This window comes from Chiroxiphia lanceolata, chromosome 4 (assembly GCF_009829145.1).
Source record: "Chiroxiphia lanceolata isolate bChiLan1 chromosome 4, bChiLan1.pri, whole genome shotgun sequence".
Lineage (NCBI taxonomy): Eukaryota > Metazoa > Chordata > Aves > Passeriformes > Pipridae > Chiroxiphia > Chiroxiphia lanceolata.
Window position 1 is genome coordinate 28,645,396 of NC_045640.1, and position 19,155 is coordinate 28,664,550.

At 47.1% G+C, this 19,155-nt stretch overlaps 1 protein-coding gene across 6 annotated transcripts in view; it reads left to right on the forward strand.

Moving 5' to 3' along the window:
• Positions 1–3,169: 3,169 nt before the first annotated feature.
• Positions 3,170–19,155, forward strand: part of PDGFRA (platelet derived growth factor receptor alpha) — a 37,008-nt gene continuing 21,022 nt past the window's right edge. Inside the window, exons 1-7 of one of the 6 annotated variants that reach the window (XM_032686000.1) lie at positions 3,170–4,014; positions 5,147–5,384; positions 5,843–5,871; positions 13,126–13,186; positions 14,586–14,900; positions 17,606–17,869; positions 18,598–18,728. In XM_032686000.1, the coding sequence (XP_032541891.1) occupies positions 13,138–13,186; positions 14,586–14,900; positions 17,606–17,869; positions 18,598–18,728 (759 nt within the window). In that variant the 5' untranslated portion in view covers positions 3,170–4,014; positions 5,147–5,384; positions 5,843–5,871; positions 13,126–13,137. Of the gene's footprint in view, positions 4,015–4,904; positions 4,984–5,146; positions 5,385–5,627; positions 5,879–9,567; positions 9,672–13,125; positions 13,187–14,585; positions 14,901–17,605; positions 17,870–18,597; positions 18,729–19,155 lie in introns of those variants that run through there. The other 5 variants (XM_032685999.1, XM_032686002.1, XM_032686001.1 and 2 more) reach the window with 5 other exon arrangements.

Consider the following 19,155-nt stretch of genomic DNA (forward strand, 5'->3'; position numbering starts at 1 on the left):
TACTGCCACAGCAGTAATCATATCATTTTAATGGAGTTTGTTTGTTATTTGAACAATGTCCTGCAAAATTATAGGTTTCTGTACATAACGTATTTTAAACATAGTTGGTTGTCAAGGGTTAACTTGGTTAGTGGAACCAAAGTGAAAGTTTTAAAATACTGCTGTCATGGAGAACAAATGCACTCTAAGAGCCTATAGCATATGTTATTTGAAAGAGCACAAAGTCCTGGTTTTAATTATTTTTCTTCTCAGTACTTCTCTAACTTTAGTGCCAAAGAAAAGTCTTCCAGAGCCAAATTATAGTCTTAATTATACCAGATTCAATCTGGAATATTTCCCTTGAAGTTAGATTTACACCAGCTTTACACAAAGCAGAATCTGTCCCAGCTTCCACACTAGTCTCTTTCTCAAAAGGTAGTTCAAATTAAAAAACAGAATATCTGACTAGAAGAGCAAGCAATCTAAGAACCAAAATGTAACTACATGCTGCTGTACATCCCCTGTTCTCAAGCCACATTAGAGCTTACATGACTAAGCTAAGTCTGAACTGTAGCTTTACATCCGTGGCTACAGGGACCTATAGCTGCATTTTCCTCTCATCTCACTTTGTCATTTCTCTCTCTGCAACCACCTTGCTCAAGAGGAGTGTATATAACTGAGTACTCTCCAGGATTGTCAGCAACAGACAGGCAAACAATCATGTAACTGAGGCAGAAGATGCTCTCTGCAGAATTAGATAGGATACAGACTGAAAATTACAATTTAGAAACCTTGGCCATAGCTCCAGATATTCTACAGCAAGTCATGCCAAAGGCATGTGTTAATCACTAAGCATCAGAAGAAAACCTACTGTGGCATGAAACAGAAAAATTATATCCCATGTTCGGAGCATGAGCAATTCAGGGTGGTCAGTAAACAGACGTGTTGTGTCTCTCCTGAGTTTGGCACTTGGTAATGCTCACCCTATTTTGTTTCTTCTGTGCACGTGAGGGGAACGTGGCGGAGTGGTCAGCCCAGGGGACTGATATCGACACAGAGTTGGCCCATGCCCACCGTGTCAAGGATGACCATGACCACGACGCCCGGGGAGGCCTCCACACCAGCCAGTTCCAACATGCAGAGCTCAGGGCTGGGTTCCCAAGCACAGTAGCCCAAGGGGGCAAAGCTGGTACTAATAGTAAACAGTTGCAGAACGAAAGCAGCCTTGTCTGACTGTGGTTTTGTACTGCTGTAATACATTAATTGCGACAGCTAGAAAGAACAAAGGCAGAGATAATGGTCTCGGGAGTTATGAACCGAAGTGAAACCTGGGCTGACATCAGCAGAAGAGATGCTTTGATTTCAGAGAGAAAATCTTTCATTTGTGTCACGGGAGGAAGTTATCTCTCTGCTTTGCTTACAACATGCCACATACTCCCAGCTGCTGAGCCCGGTTCGGGGCCGGGCTGGACCTGCGGGGCTGGACCTACAGGGCTGGAGCCCTTGGACTGCCGGGAGTGACAGAACGGCCTCCCTTCAACGTTCTCTCCAAAGCCGGTCGATCGCTCAATGAACCGCAGAGGCAACAGCGGCCGGCGGGGTGCAGTGCCCCTGCCAGGCCCGGCTGGGCTGGCTGCTCCCGCGGGCTCCGGTGCCCTCTAGTGTCGCGGGCGGTGGCACCGACCCCTTCGACCGGCTGCGAACGCACCCCGCAGGCGCCCGCAGCCTCGACTCTGCCTCGGCTCTGCCTTCCCGCCCGTCGGAGCAGCGCCGGCGCTTGGGGCTCCCCACCTGGGGGTTGGTTGGGGGACCGGAGTGGAGAGGAGCGTGGAACCAGGCGCCGGCGAAAGGCTAAGAGGGGTAACGCCTTGCTTTACCTCACCCCTAAACTTGGTTCAGGCTGCTTCTGGACCAAAGCGGGCTATCTATTCTGCCGCAGTGAAAAAAAGTCAGGGCGGGAGCAAAAGGAAAAACAAAGCCTGCTTTTCAAAGAATAAGGCTTCCACGGCTGTTCTGGCATCTTTTAACGTCAAGAGCCAAATGCAACAATAAGAGGAAAACAGCTCGACGTTGTTGCAGCAGCGGCCTCAGTGGGAAAACGACGGGCACGGGGAACTGCCATAACCAACCATGTGGGGAATAAAAATAAAGGCTAGAGAGGGCAGGCTGGGCAAAGTTATTTCTTTTGTCTGGCTCCCTGTCTTCCCGGTGACACGGGACCCCCGCTATTCAGAGCCAGATTCTGTTGAACAAACAAAATGAGGGAATCCGTATTTGTGGAAATACGAAAAGAAACAAAAACCTGGTAGGACTGCAAATGTACACAGGGCCCTCCCGCCAGCAGAGCACATCTCTCGGAGGGGCTCGGGGCCTTGGCGGTCGCCTGACTAGGTCCCCGTCTCCTTCAGGAAGCCCTCGCCGCTGAGTTCGCCTGCCCCTGCGACAGATGTGAGCACAGATTTATAGCGACAAGCTATGATAGGTCGCTCTGTTTTCTCTCTGTCTCAGGGGTTTGAGGGCTCTCTGCTCCACGCTGTAGCTGCTCTTCACCAGCTCTTCACCAGCTGCTCTGAAAGGTAAAAAGGGTGACTCCTGTTCCGTGCGTCGCTGAACGTGGGTAACGATAATCAAACCCAGACATGTTTTCCCATCCAGTCAAAAGGCTGCGGCCCCACGGCGGGCCTTCCCGCGGGGCCCTCTCGCCTGCACCATCCCGCCGGTGGCCGCTCGGACCCCACATGAGCCACCCATTGCATTGTCCAATAGGCTCAGCCAGCCAACCGCTTCATGGTTCACCCTTGGGAGAGAGCCGCAGGAAAGAGTTTATTACTTGCAACAAATTGGGATTTCCCCAGGGGGGAGAATGCTGAGCACCGCGGCTCGAAAGTTACCAGCCCTTCTGGAAGCCTCCGAGAGCCGAGTGAGCCGCCCTGCAACAACCCGCCCCGTCAGTGCCCCCGATGCCCGGCTTCTGCCGGCGCCGCGGGCCCGGGAGCGGGACATACACCCATCCATCCAGGCCAGGGGGTAGGCTGGGAGCATAAACAGGCGAGAGCGGCTCTAGCTCGGGCACCGCAGTTTTGTTAAAGACGTGTGCAGCTTCCATCTGTTGCCACATAAACATAGGTTAGCGGGATACTTTATGCTCCAGCCCTTCAGGAAAGGGGAGGGCAGGAGGAGAGGGGAGAGGAGAGAGGGCCGCAATGGTAAAAAGTTCCCCCACCCCCAGCTTGTCCTCTCGCTAACCCCACGTCCCCCGCGCCTCTCTGGACGGGACCCCCCTGCACCACACAGGGCGGGGGGCAGAGCTCAGCAGACGTCCCGGAGGGTTTATTTTAACTACCACCTCCTCTGCGCGGAACCAATCCATGGACACCACCGATACTGAGGAGGGGGATCGGCCCAACGACGAGAATCGGCAGAGCCCACCTCCCTCGGGCTCAGTCCTTCTCGGGGCGGTGGGCTTGGGGACGGCGCAGCCGGGCTCTTAGCGTAGGGAAGGGAAAAGTATCACCGCTCCCCAGAAGGGGATCTGGGAGACGGGACATCGTCGTCCCTGTCCCCGCAAAGCCGTCGGGCCCCCGCCTGCAGCGTCAGCCTGGCCTGGCAGGCAGCTTTGCCAGTCCCTCAGTTTGCAATTTTTATTTTTCGTTGGGTCTTGTGAGATCCCACGTGGAAGCCGTTAACGACCTCTCGATAATGATCATGACAAAGGCATTATTCAAATGAACCAGGTAATTGCAACCAGAAGGCGCCTCCTTCCCTTTCATTTTGCTCCTTTCTTTTCGCAAGAGTAACTCTCGCATTACATCCCATCCTGATGATACTTCGCCAGGAATCACCACCTCTGCCCCGCACGTTAAACCAGACACGCTCACGCCGATACATCAAGGACCGAATCCTGCAAGATCGCCTCGGGGCGCACAGACAGTTGACGCTCATCTTCGCGGGGCTTATATTTGCGAGACCTCACAGCTCTGATCCAAGTCATGATAGAACATTTCCCTGTACAAATTAAGGGGTTCAGGCTACTAGGTCCGCTCGCCCTCCCAGATGCAGAGTTCCAGGGTGCAGTGTGAGTTTTTCCCCCCCGTGTTGTTTTTTGGTTGTTTAGTTTTGGATTTTGGTTTATTTTGTTTTGGTTTTGGAGGGATTTTTTTTTTCCATACTTTTGACTCACTGGGAGCCTGTTGTTTATTCACAAGCATTACGGTATCCTGTTAGCATTCCGACCAGGGGCTGCTCACAGTTCTGACTCCGATGATTTCCTGGAGGAACATGTGGAAGCAATAGCGGGGTTGTGCACTCACCCGAGCCGTGGATGCACTAGTGGAGGGCGTGCAAAGGGCCGGTAGCGCCACTGGGGACCCTGCGAGCCCAGCCAGGGGTACCCCAGCCTGAGCGCGGTTCCATGGGAGTCGGTTCTCGTTTCTGTACCCGTTCCCTCCGGGGCATCTTCGCTTCAGAGGCTTAATTCTGCTTCACTTAGTAAAGAGAAAAAACACTGGATCCTGGCTCTTGACTTTGAGAACAAACTTTTCTTTTGTTTAATATTAAAAGGGAAAAAGAGATGCGGGTGGTGGTGATGCCAGACTGGGGAAGGGAGGAAGCAGGAGAAGCCCCGGGGCGCAGATCTGGGGCCGGTACCCTCCCCAGGAGGCAGGCGGCGCGCAGGGACCCGCTCCGCTCCGTTCCTGGGGCTGCACTGCCCCCTTTCCCGCGGCCGCCGCATCGCCTCGTCTCGCCGGCCGCGCTCGCCTCGCTCCGCACGGAGCCTACAGCAGGAGGGCGGCAAGGGCAGCTCCCCGACAGCTCCCTCGGCCACCCCTTATCACCAGCAGATAGCGACGGCCAACAAAGCAGAGATACCCAGCGCTGATTCCCCGGCGGGGATCAAAGCTCCGTCTGGAGCGTGTTCAAACAGGACGGGCTCGGACGTGCGCTGCCCGCGCCTCCGCCGGCACCTCTGGCCCTTGCCGTGCCCCTGATTTGGTTATTACTAGGGTCTGTTTGCGCTGGGAAAAGCGAAGGCAGAGACGAAGAGAAGAGCGTTCTCGGTCCCGTCGGAGCTGCGGGGTTTGGGGGGGCTGGCTCCTGCTGAAGGTTACCTTTCGTTGTGTCTTTCATTCATAAATGTTAGTAATTCGTCTCTCCCCCTCTCTCTCAGTGCTTCCTGCTCCTGGCTGGCTCACGGCCGTCCATCCATCTCTCTAGCCCAAACCCGAGCTCAGCGGTGTACAAAGGACAGGAGGAAGCCGCGAATTCGTTTCCAGATCAAACTCCCCGTCCATAAACTCGCACTGTGACCGTGGACATCGAGCACGGCATCAGACCCACCGTCCTGGCGGGTCTGAGGCTCATTCATGAAACTGGGAGCTCTCTGAGTTTTCATAAAAGTTTTTTGGGTTGGTTCTTTTTTTTTTTTTTTTTTTATTTTCTCCCCCTGCAGCGCAAAAACTCCCCGCTTCCCCCTTTCCTCCCCCTCGCCCCTGCCATATGGCTAACCTCCCCCTCCCCTGCGAGCCTGGTGAAATCTGGAGGCAGAGACTGGCCCCCCTGCCTGCGTAAGAGCCTCCCGCCGGCGCGCCCGCCTCCGGCCGCGGGGCTGGGGGCGCCGGGCGAGCCAGGACAGCTCTTATTCTGAAGGGGCCTGAGGGGGGCTTCATTTCCTGACAGCTATTTACTTAAAGCAAATGATTAGTTTTGGAAGGATGGACTATAACATTGAATCAATTACGGAACGCGGTTTGTGAGACCATTACAGTCAGATCGGGAGGGAGGGCAAGCGGGAGGGAAAGAGCGCGGCTGAGCGGGGAAAGTCACAAAAGACGTGGACATATTTTGGATGTTTTACAATCTGCAGGATTGGGGCTGCGGATTGTAAAGGAGAAGGTAAGAGGTGAGGGGCAGTTTCTCCACCTTTTTCTTTTTTACACCTTTACTCTCACGTTTTTTTCCTGATTTATCTTGTTATTTTTTCTTTATTTATTTGTCAGGGGGGTATCTTTTTTTTCTTTTTCTTTTTTTTCCTTTTTTTTTTTTTTCCTTTTTTTTCCCCCTCGATGCTCTGAGATAGGCGTGGGGCTTCTTCCCGCAGGGCGCAGTCGGCGGGCGCTGGTGGCCCCACGGAGGGGAGCGGGGAGCCGGCGCTGCGCCGGCCGTCGGGGTGCGGCGGCGAGGAGCGCGGGCAGCGCTAATGACAAACACATTGGGACGGCGGGGGCCACCGCGCCGCATTCCTGCCGCGGGGGTGGGAGCGACCTGCCGGGGCTCCGTGGGCAGCGGCGGTGTTCGCCTCGTGGGGGGGAAAGTGGGAAAGCGCACCGACAAAGTAAGCGGCTCCCTCTCTTCTCGCATCCCTCGCTTCCTTCACCCCGCTGCTCACCCGTCCCTTCCCCCACCCTTTGTTTTTCACTACCTTCCCCTCTTCAGATCCCCTTTCTCACCTCATTCCCCCTGACCCAGTAGCCTAAAATTCCCCGAGATCTCGAGCACGTACACAACACCCCCAAGGCGACCCGACCTCCATCCCTGCGAGCCCCGTCTTTTTTTCATATGTCTCAGCGGCAGGGAAGATGCTGAATTTAGGCAGGGCTGGTACCTGGAGATTTTCCAGCTTACAGTCCCTCTCGCAACGGGAGCGCCAGCCCTGCCTCATGTCCCACCGGATTGCTGGACCGCACTGCCTCCTACCCCGGGGGAGGGCAAAGTCTTCGCGGCCAACTTTTGGATTCTGTTAAGCGCGGAGTTGCGAACTTGCCAGCCTCTGCCAGGCTGGAGTCCCCTGGAAAAGTCCTAGGAGCAAGTAGGAAATGGCTTTTTGGCTGTCCGCGGTATTGCTCAACATTTTTGGACGCGGATCCCGCAGCTCAGGAGCCGTTCCAGGCAACAGGATTTGGACAGCTTTTTCTGGAGCCAGCAGCGACAGATCTAGGGAGGCAACAGCAGTCCCAGGGCGCAGCCGCCAGCCCCCGGGGCTCGCCCGCACCCCGTCGGAGAGGAGGCTGCGATGCAGAGGCGGGGGCGATGCCCTGGCCCCCACCCGCGCCGGGAGCATGTTTCCAGCGCCCCATCGACGGCATTTTCGGCGCATCTCTTGCAAACCTCCGGTTTCCTAGCGCTCCTCCGGGGCCCAAGGCTGCATACCCGGGGAGGGCTGGGCATCGCCTCGGCCCTTACGGGGACCGACGGACCCGTTCCCGGGGCTGCAGACACATCGCTCTCTCTTGGTCCCACAGCTCCCAGGTGTGGCACCACGTCTGTCCCACTCCTCACCCTCTCCAGACCCCGCACCCTCGGGGTTCGTGCTTCACCTGAGGGAGAGGGCTGGAGAAGAAGCGACGGGTCGTAGCTCCGTAGGGAGACACGTCTTTGCTCTGCTCCTCTCCGTCTCCCCTACTTTTCTTTTCCTGGCTACCTCGCATTAGAAAAAAAAAAAAAAGAAGTCTCTCCAACTTGGCAAAGACTTTCCTATTGTTTCCCAGACAAACAGCGAAGTGGCTGGGAGCTTCCATCTCTGCTAGGTTTGCTCGGTGTCTTGGGCAGCCTTTGATCTGCAGCGGCTCCAGCCGTCGGGCCCGCCGAGGGGCGGCGAACCGAACAGGAGTTGCGGCAGCGCTGTTTCCCCGCTCCCTGGGGGCTGCTGCCTGGGTTCCCCGCGGACAGACAGAGTCTGTCAAGCGCCTGCAGCCTGATGGAGGCTTGAGTGTGTGCGTAAGCCCCCCCCCACCATCCACACCCCAGTCCTGACTGGCTGTAGAAGGCCGCTGTCTCCCCGACGGGACGCACGGGGAAGCGGAGTGGCTTGTTATGTTCTTGGCATCTCCCAGGGCCGATGCAGAGCCCAGCTGGGTTCCCAGCTCAGCTGACTAAACTCTGTGTCCTTGGATGGGGCAAGAGACAGGATCAAAACAAGGAGATAGGCATCAAAGATTCCTCTGTCATCGGCTGATCAAAATCTGAACTGTGGAGATCCGACTTTTAACTCTGGGTCTAGAAATGATCTAGAAAGATCTCCCAGCAAGGGACTTTGGGTTTAGCTTCTAGTTAACAATAAGCATTTTAGAATGGCCTCAGCTAAACAGCGGTTCAGCCAACCTCAAAGCTTGGAAAAAAAAGTTTGAAGAAAAATGAGACCTCACAAAACACTGGGATTTAGGAGTCCACAAGTAAACCAACTCTGTCAGTCTGCAGGCACTCTCTTGCTGCTTCTAAAAGAGATCCCTTGTTCTGGTACTCTTCTCCAGGCACTGAAGAGCAGGAGGTGTGCCAGTCCAGTTGCCATTGGGCATTGGGGCTATCTTTACTGTTGCTAGATTGTTAATGTATGGGAAATCTTCATGTGGCTCTGAGGGTAATATATAAGTATTAGGTTTCAAGAAAGCAGGAAGTAATAAATATTTTAATAAAATACCTCTCTTCTGTACTGCAGCATCGAGCTAGGATTCAAGCACAATGAATATAGACAGAAGAAGTCTTGCATAGCCCAGACCTTGCTGGTTATTACCAGCTATACCAGTTGGTCTAAAGAATGAGGCTCAAATGTATAACTTGATATAATCCTTGCCTTGCTTGCGTTCTTAGTTCATCATGACCAAAGTGGCACTTTCTCACGTGAACACTAATATTTTTAATAGAAGATGTTTTCTTTGCTTCTTTTAAAGACCTAAAGACACAAGAATGACTTCTGAGAGGTGATTTTTCTTGGTGGTAGGCAAGAATTGCTGATAATTTAAAAAAACTCCCTTAGCCACAAAATGCAAGCTGTCCTTTCTCTCCCTCTTGCCTTGCTCTCCTGCTTGACTCATTTCTTTCAAGCTAATAAAGCTTTACATGGGCACCCAAGGGAATAGTTTGCAACAGCTAGGCTTCCTAGCTCCTGTGGTCAACAGATATGGATAGTTTTTTCCACACAATGCTTCTTAACATGAGTTGGGATCTGACATGTTCTTTGATTCTGAGAACACAAGTGAGGTGTACTCCTTGGAAGTGACAGTTTTGGTGTTGGTGGGTTTGTTTGTTTGTTTTGTTCTGGTTTGTTTATTAGTTTGTTTGTTTTCTTTTCTGTTTGCTGAGACAGTCTGGAAAATCCTCTTTAGATCAAGTGGGAAAATTTAGACTTTGCAATTTCCCCTCCCACTTTTAGCTTCTAGACTGAGGGACTCTTTTCTTGAGGGTTAGGCTGAAGAATTGGGGCTGACTAGAAGGCAACCATCGCCATATGTAGGAGCCCAGCACTGGACAATTCTCGATGCATAGTTATTTCTTAGGCATTTCTTGATGCATAGTTTTTCCTGTGTACAGGCTATACTGGATTCAAATACTTGTAAAGGGATGAGGAACAAACCTCATTTTTGGAGAATGTTTATACCAGTCTTTTTCACTGAAGGCTTTTTCTTTCGTTGTTTAAACCTTTTGCCAGTGAAACCTTCAGAGCCCCATGTTACTGCTGCAGGGCAGCATTGCTCTTGCAGACAATTGAGTTTGCAATCTGGGAATTGAGAACCAAGAAACGTTTCAGGAGGTCCTCCCTGAATATTTACATTCAGATGCTGACAAATACCGCAAGATGGAAATATTTCTTTTCTTGGGCTTCCCTTAACTCTTCCTGGAAAAGATCATTTTTCCCAGAAGGACAGACTGCCACTCTGACAAAATCACCACTGAAATTACCCAGCCCTCTCATAGCAAGGGTAATCATATCATTACATGCCAAGATCTGCAACCCAACTGTTCTATCCCTTATGTAAATATAGAGCAAATGGGACCAGTTTGCTTTTATTTTATTTCTTTTAAATCACATGAAATTAAAATGCAAGAATTTTGAATTTTAAGTTGATCTAGGAGACCTAGATTTTTAGATTCTATCTACTACGTTGGAGACTAGCGTTGCATTCTATTGGACAAGAAATTTGTCTCGTTATTGTGGATCAACATTGCCATCATGTGGCCAAGAGGATGAACTGTAGTGACTGGGTAGCTGGCAGGAAATCAGCCCAGTAGTTTGCAGTGTTCTGGAAGATGGACTAGTTTTCTCTCTTGAAAGAGGTCTTCCGTTAATTTACAGCAGTACGAAAAAAATGTATACCACTGGCTCTTCTGGTTCCTCTTCCTCTCTTTCTCTTTAGGTCATGTAGAGCAATCACATAGGAATATAATAATTTTTTAAACACATATTTCCATTGGCTTTCTGGACATTGATTTTACCTTTTCTTCTGTGGTACAGTCAAGGAAACCTTACTTGGTAGTAAACCAGCACTTGACAGTTAGTGTTTGGAAAACTGACTCCTCGCTGATAAGTTCTTCAGATGTTATTTTTCTGGGGGTTTTTTTGGTTTGTGTTTGGTTGGTTGGTTGCTGGTTGGTTTTTGGGGTTTTTTTTATCACTAAAGAGCACAACAAATATACCAGGATTTCAGTCAGATCCTTTGAAAACTTATACAAATCCAATGACTGTTTTACCCCGGGCAATCCCCTGCAAAGAATTTGGCAAAGCTTTCATGGCATCACTTAGCTTTTACTCTACGTGTCCATGTTTATGTATTAGCTAGCAAAGTCCAAGATATGCAGGGAGTTAAGGCTGGCTCAAACTTACATTGTATATGTTCTGTTAATGCTGGATTTCAGCTTGCATAAAGCTACTGGCTTCAGTGAGGCTACACCAAGTTATGGATTGATGGACCAGTGTTAGGAACTGAACCTGATGTGCTTATCCAGGGCTGAGATTTGGATAGCTGAAGACAAAGATAGTTGGTCTGCCATAAGGAAGGTAAAAAACTAAATAAGTGCACACAAAAATGTATGCAATTGTAAATAAACAAAACCAGGATAACTGATCCTGCTTGGTGTTGTGGGCATGAGCAAACTCTCTCACTCCCTAAAGTGTGAAATTGCACCTATGTTAAACCTTGAGTCTGACAATAATGTGTGAGGATATGCTGGTGATGGGACTTCATCATGCTTAAGTCAGATTCATGATGTAACTAAATTCAGTTAAAACAGATTTTGAATACAGATGATGGTGAATCCTCAGTACATTATTCTGTCTTTCACAGTGAGGAAGCGTTGCTCTGGTGTTGATGACATTAACGGGTCATGAGAAAAGATCAAAGCTCTGGGTTTGAAAGAATAGCCAGATGGAGAAAGCAAATTTAGTTAAGTCACTGTGTTTTTAAACTAGGTTGAGACACTCCTTGATTTCAGCAACAGCCTAACCAAGACAGCAAGTTCAAAACAGCACTTTGGAAATGCCATCACGGGTACTTACTTACACCAGTAAGTCATGGGGCTTCAGTCCTCGCTTACACACACAGCTCTGCAACAATGCTAGTCCACTTCAGCAGAGCTTCTGGTATGCAAAAGATAAGCTAGCTTTGTTTTTTCTCCTCCTGTGCTGCATCACTTGCACTGAACAGTCTGGTAAAACAACACAAAAGGGGGAGAATGCTGTGTTTTCAGAGAGAAAAGGGAGGGAACTTGGCAGACAGTGAGGTAACATCATCTTATGGGTCTTGGAAGGCTAGGAGTTAGATCAATTAAGCAGACCATGGTAAGTCTTTAAAGAGTTACAGTGAGTTACTTTATCAGAAAAAATTACAAGATATGAATGTGATAAAAATGAGTAAGGAAGCTGAAACTGAGGGAATTCTTTGATATCCAAGAGTCTGTTATCAATGAGACACAGATACATAAACACATGGCAATTATTGTCAATTGAAGAATCAGGCAAAAGGCCTTGTCTCTGCTGAAATATTTTTAGCTGAATTTCAGAAATTGTTTGTACATGTTTTTGAGGCTTGTAGTTTGTAAGTCTTGTAATCCTGCTTCTGAGACCTTTATGTTTGATTTGAGTATCAAATACTTTTTCTTTGCAATGAGTGCTGTCTGCTCCACACATTGACGGAGGAAAGCAGGACTAATTCAGAAACACTCCTCCTCGGCATGTTGTAAGCATTTAACTCCCACACGGCAACTTGTTGATACAACAAGAGTTGTATCAACTAGTTGCACCTATATGTTTTCCTGTCTCAGCATCAGGAACTGAATACTAGAGGATGAATAGAAACTCTCCAGAACCTTTGAAAAGCAGCCTCTGTCTCGGTACATCATCCTTTATTTAATTCCTTGGTCTGTGTTTCAGGTTAGGGGCTCTTCCATGCAGTGTTTTTTAATTTATATTGTCTTTTGGCCAAATCCAGTTGCTACTAAAGTTACCAACAGAACATCTGTTGATTTCAATGGGAGTAGGGATTGTAGGAACTTCTCCTTTAGAAATTACCTAGCAGGATGCTTGAGGGTTTTATGTACAAATGTCGTTAGATGGCACAAAAATTACATAAATGCTTACTGCTGTTGTTTCTTCTACAAGACAGATGCCTAAGGATTATGTGTTTGAAAGCTGAAATAATTGCATATGATCTATGACTCTCCACACTGTCGGGGAGAAGAGATTCTATATGAGTAGCAGTGCTGGCCTACAGTGTGTTGTGGATTTATTTCATTAGAAAATTTCAGCGTATGTTTTAAATAGCTTGTTGCTTGATCAAGGGAATTCCTGCTAAATAGGCAATAAGCACCATTGTATTCTGTAAGCTAAATATATACATATGTACAATGGCAAAACAGAAATATCACTCGGGATTGTACTATTTGTAATAAGAGTAGCTTTCAAATGTACTTTTTCTCCCATAAAAAACACTTGCAACTGAAAGGTCAGAACTTGCTGCCTGAAGCTGTTGCATCCTCATTGATGCCTGCAAGAGAGCTACCTCTATGCAGGGGTGTTTCTGTAGGCTGTCTTGGAGGCTGTAGCGGGCAGCAGAGCTGCTTGCAGGTCATTTGAAAGGGGATATATTGGGACCTGGTTCCTTACACTGGAACTTGTCTCCTTACACTGCCAGTTGAAAGAAGGGGTTATGGTGCCTTAGCTGCCTGTAGTCTGTCTGTGGCCACATGTATCTCATGGGCAGTGGTGTGAGTCTCAATGGGCTGTGGCTGTGAGCTGGGGTCCCTGGGTCGTTTCTCTTTGTGGCACCATGAGGAGTGGTGGGAAGCTTTACTTGGGCATTGCAGAAGAGGGGTCCTGCTAAGTCTTATGCAGTTATCAGTCCATTAACTGGCTCTCTTTCCTTCTCCTTTCTGTTTCAGTTGTTGGTAGCTATGGGTACTTCCCCACGGATGTTCCTGATCCTGGGATGTTTTCTTACAGGTAATGTTTCTCAGTCCTCTAAGCCTCTCCACCCCTAATTCTTAATAAATTTATATTTAAACTTGCTTTTATTCTGCCCATAATAACAAATACCAAATGGTTGCCAGCTGGCTACAGATATGGGTTTTTTTCCTTTTCCTTGGGTAAGCTAAGACAAGACCTACTAAGAAGGCAGTACTTTTGCTGGCCCACGTTGGCCACTTCGGCACTCCTATGCTGCTATAACCTCCTCCCACCCAATTCTTCTGACTGCGCAGGGAAAGTGAGCCTGCCTACCTCCAGCTGTCCCAAGTGCCCTGCTGGGGTTTCTGCAGCAGCACGGTGCAGGTGGGGCTGCCTGTGTGGGCTCCCCGCATCCTCCCACTCTGCACCACTGAACCGCACTCGCCTGCCCAGCTCCCAACATCTGCCGAGTGAATGGTGATAGAAGGGGAGGGCAGGCTTTGCCACAGGGTGCCAAATATAGAAAGGGTCTGTAGACTGAGGTAACTTTGTGCAGGAGTGGAAAATGGTTTCAAAGACAGTCTGGAGTCCTGATGCTGATTTATTGCTGAGTGACAATTTCACACTGTGAGCCTAGGTGCTTGCTTATCATGGACTACCCTATCTGTTTTGTGCAGATCATTTGGTAGACTGAAACACCAAATGTATTTGCTTGGTGAATTCCCCATTCTTTTAGGATGTAGATCCTGTAATTTTCTTTTTGGATTTGGATCTGTTATGAGCCCACCTACAAATCACCTAGACTTGCAAACCTGAGCCTGTAATTGGAGATTGCATCTGAAAACCAGTGCCATCTACAACATCTAGTTCAGTGGATTGCAGTTTTATCTGGCTGTAAAACTGTACATTTTGGCTAGAGGTAGACCTGATGCACAATTTTTCATTCTAAGCCCCTGCTCTGGCCCTCTGCACAAATAGAAATCAGATGTAAAGTGCAGGTGTTAGTCTTGGGAAGTGGTGTTTAACTTTCAGCTGTGAGCTTACTCGAAGGCTAACAGGACTGCTGCCTTCCTGATCACGTCTGTAAGAAGCTGTGAGATACCTGTAACCCAGCAGCCAGGGTGTGGGATTCACTGGTCTGCAACAAAGCCTGCCCACCTTTGGGGCTGGAAAGCTAATGTGTGAATTGGGAGCTATCTCTAACTTAGCCTCTGTCTTTCACCTCTTGATTTGACAAACAGAAGTCAGCAAGCAAACACTTAACATTTCAAAGGAAAGCCATTTGCCATCCCTTGGGCAAAGCTCTGCCTTTTGACAAGGGCAAATTTCCTGGGACATCAGCAGATCTGAAATAGTCAGAAAAATAGCTGCTCTGGATCCTGTCTGCTTCCTTTCACGTCCCCATGGTGAGGCTGTTCTGTGTGTTCATATGATATTTATTTGTGTCTTTTTGCAGGACCATTCTTAACATTTTGCCAGCTTCCTCTGCCGACTATTGTTCCCAATAGGAATGAAATGGTGGTACAGCTGAATTCCAATTTCACACTCAAATGCTCTGGAGACAGTGAAGTGAGCTGGCAGTACCCAGTGACTGAGGGAAGTCACAGGATAGACATCAGACATGAAGAAAACAACAGTGGCTTCTTCGTGACAGTGCTTGAAGTAGTAAATGCCTCAGCTGCTCATACAGGCTTGTATGTTTGCTATTATAACCACACACAAGTGGAGGATGGGGAAGTGGATGGGAAGGACATCTACATCTATGTACCTGGTAAGTCCAGGATGCCAGGGCTGTACTTGGAGGTTTGGATGGGAGAGGTGAGCTGTGGATGTTCAGAAGAGGTGTATTGCTGGTGGCAATTTTCATCTCAGAGGAAGAGAAATTGACCCCAAGGCCGCTGCCTAACATACAAATCAAGACCAGCCCCTGTGAATCTATGGATATGTTCCTCTGTGTTTTTATGGGTTTTCACTTTTTTGGTGAGAGTTTTAGTTCTCAAGAAGAATGATGAACTCACAAGTTCAGACCTGAGGTCTTCTGACCACCAGGGGCTGGATAGTAGACCTTGGTGACCGGGTCAGCCCAGCTGTACATGTATGTCCAGCCTTCAGGTTTGTCTGGCTCCCAGGTGGGGATTAACATAAATGCCAGTCCTTTCAGGGAGGACTTGGGTGGGTATTTTGGGATGTGTAGTGACTGAATCAGTGCCATGTATGATTCTAAAGCAGTTGCCAGATGAGGAAGGCCATATCTTGTTCTTAACCTGAATTAGGCTTGAACTGAGATCTAGAAAAAGCTGAGGTGTCCACAGGGCCTGGGAAGAGTAAAGCAACAGAGATGTCTCGGGGGTGACTGTCAGAAGGGTGGGAAAGAAGTGTGCTTGCTGGCCGGTCTGATGCAAGATTAAAAGCATGGTGCTACCACGCAGTGCCCTGTAATTTTCAAAGCAAACACAGCCTTCCCAGGCCCTGTGCTACATTTCTCTTTAGTGATGGAAAACCTGTTGCATTCGGAAGAAACGGCATCCCCTCTTTTTGGGAGTGCCTACTCCCAGCACTGCTCTTCCACCCCCTTGTTCAGACTGGAAATCTGCTTAAATGTTTTTCACACTCTCCACTCAATGAAAATTGTTATTGTCATAGCTGAGATAGGCACCAGAGGCTGAGCCATGACTGATGGCCTTTCTGGATGTTTCCTCGGCATTGGCTGGGGTTCAGGGGGAGAGGGGCAATACTGTAGGGCCAGAAAAGATCAAGCCACTTGATTTGCAGCAAATATTCATAATAGGAAACAAAAGAGAGAAGAAGAGATTGCAAATCATCCTGCAAAACTGCAGTTTTTTCTGAAGAAGATGATGTCTATAATGGCAAAGGAGACTCTGGAAGGGAAAAAAGTGTGGAAGCAGTAACAGGACCTGTTTTAAAGGCTGTTTTGCAGTGGCATTAAGTTGTGTGATTCAAGGACAGTGATTCTTCCAAGACTTTTTCTCCATTTCTTACAACAAATGTAAAATGTTTGCATTTGTTCTTGAAGCAAGATGTTTCAGCAAAGGCAGCCGGCTTTAGCATGTGTATCTTGATTTCCAAACACCTCTAACCAAATCACCAGAAGAAGTTTTTTTATGTTAAGTAGTCTTGTAACTCACACAGTGAAGGAATATAAAGGCAAGAGATTGAAGATTTCTTCAGGAGGGCTTTTTAGTTTGGTTTTCAAAAGCCTCTAGACATCAGCCTACCAGAATTGCCAGGCAGAGACACCCTGTAATTTTTTCCACTCTCTAACCATCAAGATGTCGTAAATGCAAAAACATATCCTTTTCTCCAAATTATAGAGGATGTCTCTGTTTCCACTCTAAACTTTGTCTTTACAATTGTTTTTTCTGCAATGAATTAGGAGGGCAATGGGTGGTAGCAACCCACTTTAGCCAGGGAGGATTACGTTAAGACTTCACACAATATCCTATTTTCACTAACAGCACACAGAGAACCAAACTAGGTGAATCCTGTTTCTGTTTTAAATTACAGTGAGAAAATGAATACATGGAGTTGGCAGTGTCTTTGGAATGGAGCGCTGTGTTTGGAATATTGCTACAAAGAGCCTGCCAGTGCAGCAGAAAGTCTATTGTTGGAGGGATTTGGATTGCTATTTATTAAATTTTATTATAAAGCTTTGCACAGAAGCTTCAGGCTAGCAGGGATTATTTGTTTATTCTGAATGGCCAAATGGAGGGCTATGCTTTTTATGCATAATGTTATGCAATTATGTTTTAAACTCAGACTTTGGATTGGCTGGGTAGGAAAGTTGGCATGCTTTTTATTGACTTTGAAAGAAATAAAACTACCAGGTGTTTGTTTGCTTTTTTCCTAGTTGAATACCATATTTTGAAAACCACATACTGTGACCATAATTAACTATGTCTCATAACTGTAATGTTGGACATGTTAGAAATACATGAAGATAAGTACCTCGAACTATTTTTGATGAAATGTGGCTTTAGTGGCGTTCAACATAAACAACATGAAACTGACTTCTACTTTATTTGACTTGGAAAGTGGTTGGATTTTTATTTTACTTTTATTTTTTTTTTTTCACTGCTTATATATTGGTTAGGAGACAGCTACCAGTACCATAGGAAAAAAAAATTAACTTAAAATGAGTGAGTTGTGATTAATAACACTTAGCATTTTGGGGGGAGGATCTTTTGTCTTTTTCATCCTGCACCCTGAATTGTCACAAAGGAGCCCAAGTCCTTTCTTGTTTTGTGCTTAGAAGAAATGTCTCACTACATGTCACATCAAATAGCTAAAACGAGATACTGCATTCAGTTAGCAAGCCTTACCTGCAATCTCTGAAAAACTGGGATAATGAACTTTACAAATTTCAGTTATGACCTATAAGTGGCCACTGACGTCCAATTCTTGTATGTGGGCTTGCTACAAACAAGACAGTGTAATACTACATCTCGTTTTTTACAGACCCAGACATCCCTTTTGTTCCTTCTATACCAGAAGACCAATTCATCCTAGTAGAAGAAGGTGATCCCACAGTTATCCCCTGTCGGACAAGTGACCCAGGTGCTCAAGTGACTTTAACTGACAGCTTAGACAAGGCTGTGAATGCTTTATATGACACCAAACAAGGCTTCATAGGGAATTTTCCTGCGGGCTCATACACATGCAAAACAGTGGCTAAAGGCGTGGAGTTCAAGTCTGATGAGTTTCTCGTCTATATTATAAGAGGTATCTATTTCTGTTCATTTAAAATAAAAAAAGTAGTTGTGTTCTTTCTTCGCACTGTAAGAGCCATATTAGCACCAGCAACACACGGTTATATCACGTTTCCCCAATAATGAGCTCCTTGCTCCTCTGTCAGTATTGCCAGCTGCTTAGTTGTGAGTTTACCTACAATTCATTTTAATTTTGATAAGAATAAAGTGTCCCTGACTTTATCTCCTCTCCCATCTCCTCTCTCTCTCCCAAATGGTTGCAAGAAAAGACTTCTGTAGTCTATGTATTTTCATCTTATTTGCTGAAACATAACTTAAAAGGCTGGCATTTCTTGGTGGCTTTGAATTGTAGAACCTTGTGTGGCCTGAAAAACATCATGATTCAATTACTTTGAAAACTTTTCTCCTGGCCAGCAAGGGACTCTTAAAGACAGCCACTGATCAGCAAAATGGGAGATTTCTTTTACACTGAATGACTTTTCACAGGGGCATTTGAGATAGGAACTTCTAATTGAAACTTTATGAGTGGATCATTTCTTTGTGGGATTGAACTTAATGCCTGTACACTTCATCCTTTAAATATGTATTGTTTATATCAGTATAGATCAACAGTAATTTTACTGAATTTTTCAGATAATTCCTCAGTAGAAGAAGTGAAATGGAATCTCCCTCTGAAATTGTACCATGTGAAAAGAGCATTCTTTTTAAAGCTAAATGAGGTTTCTCTCTCTCTTCTCTTAGCTACTTCACAGCTTCCAGTTGAAATTGAAGCTCTTAAAACTGTCTACAAAACAGGCGAGACCATCGTAGTAACTTGTGTGGTCTTTGACAATGAGGTGGTTAATTTACAGTGGAATTATCCCGGGAAAGTGGTAAATCTCTTTTTCTTTTTTTTTTTTTTCCCCTCAGTATTTCTAGTTACTTAATGGGGAAGAGGGTGGAGTTGTAATATATTCTTCTCTTATCTGAATGAGGACAGCTGAGGAGGGAAAACAAAGTAAGTTATTTGAATTTTAAGTTATCATAAAGGAAAGTCAATCCCAAAAGTTAGAGTTTGCTGTTAGTAAGTATGCAAAGCATGAGAGGAAAGTGAGGTATGGCTAGCAGTCCGTCCTCTGAGGATCTGTCTTTCAGGTCTTGTGCTGCTTCAAAAAAAGAAATGTGAAAATGGAAAGATCTAGGTGTGTTGGACATCTCAGTAGAGCTCTGCTGCTGAAGGTCTGAACCTCTAAAATGGTTCTCTTAAACTCTGGTTCTCAGGCATAATAAAGGACAATGAAGAATCATATATTCTTAAGT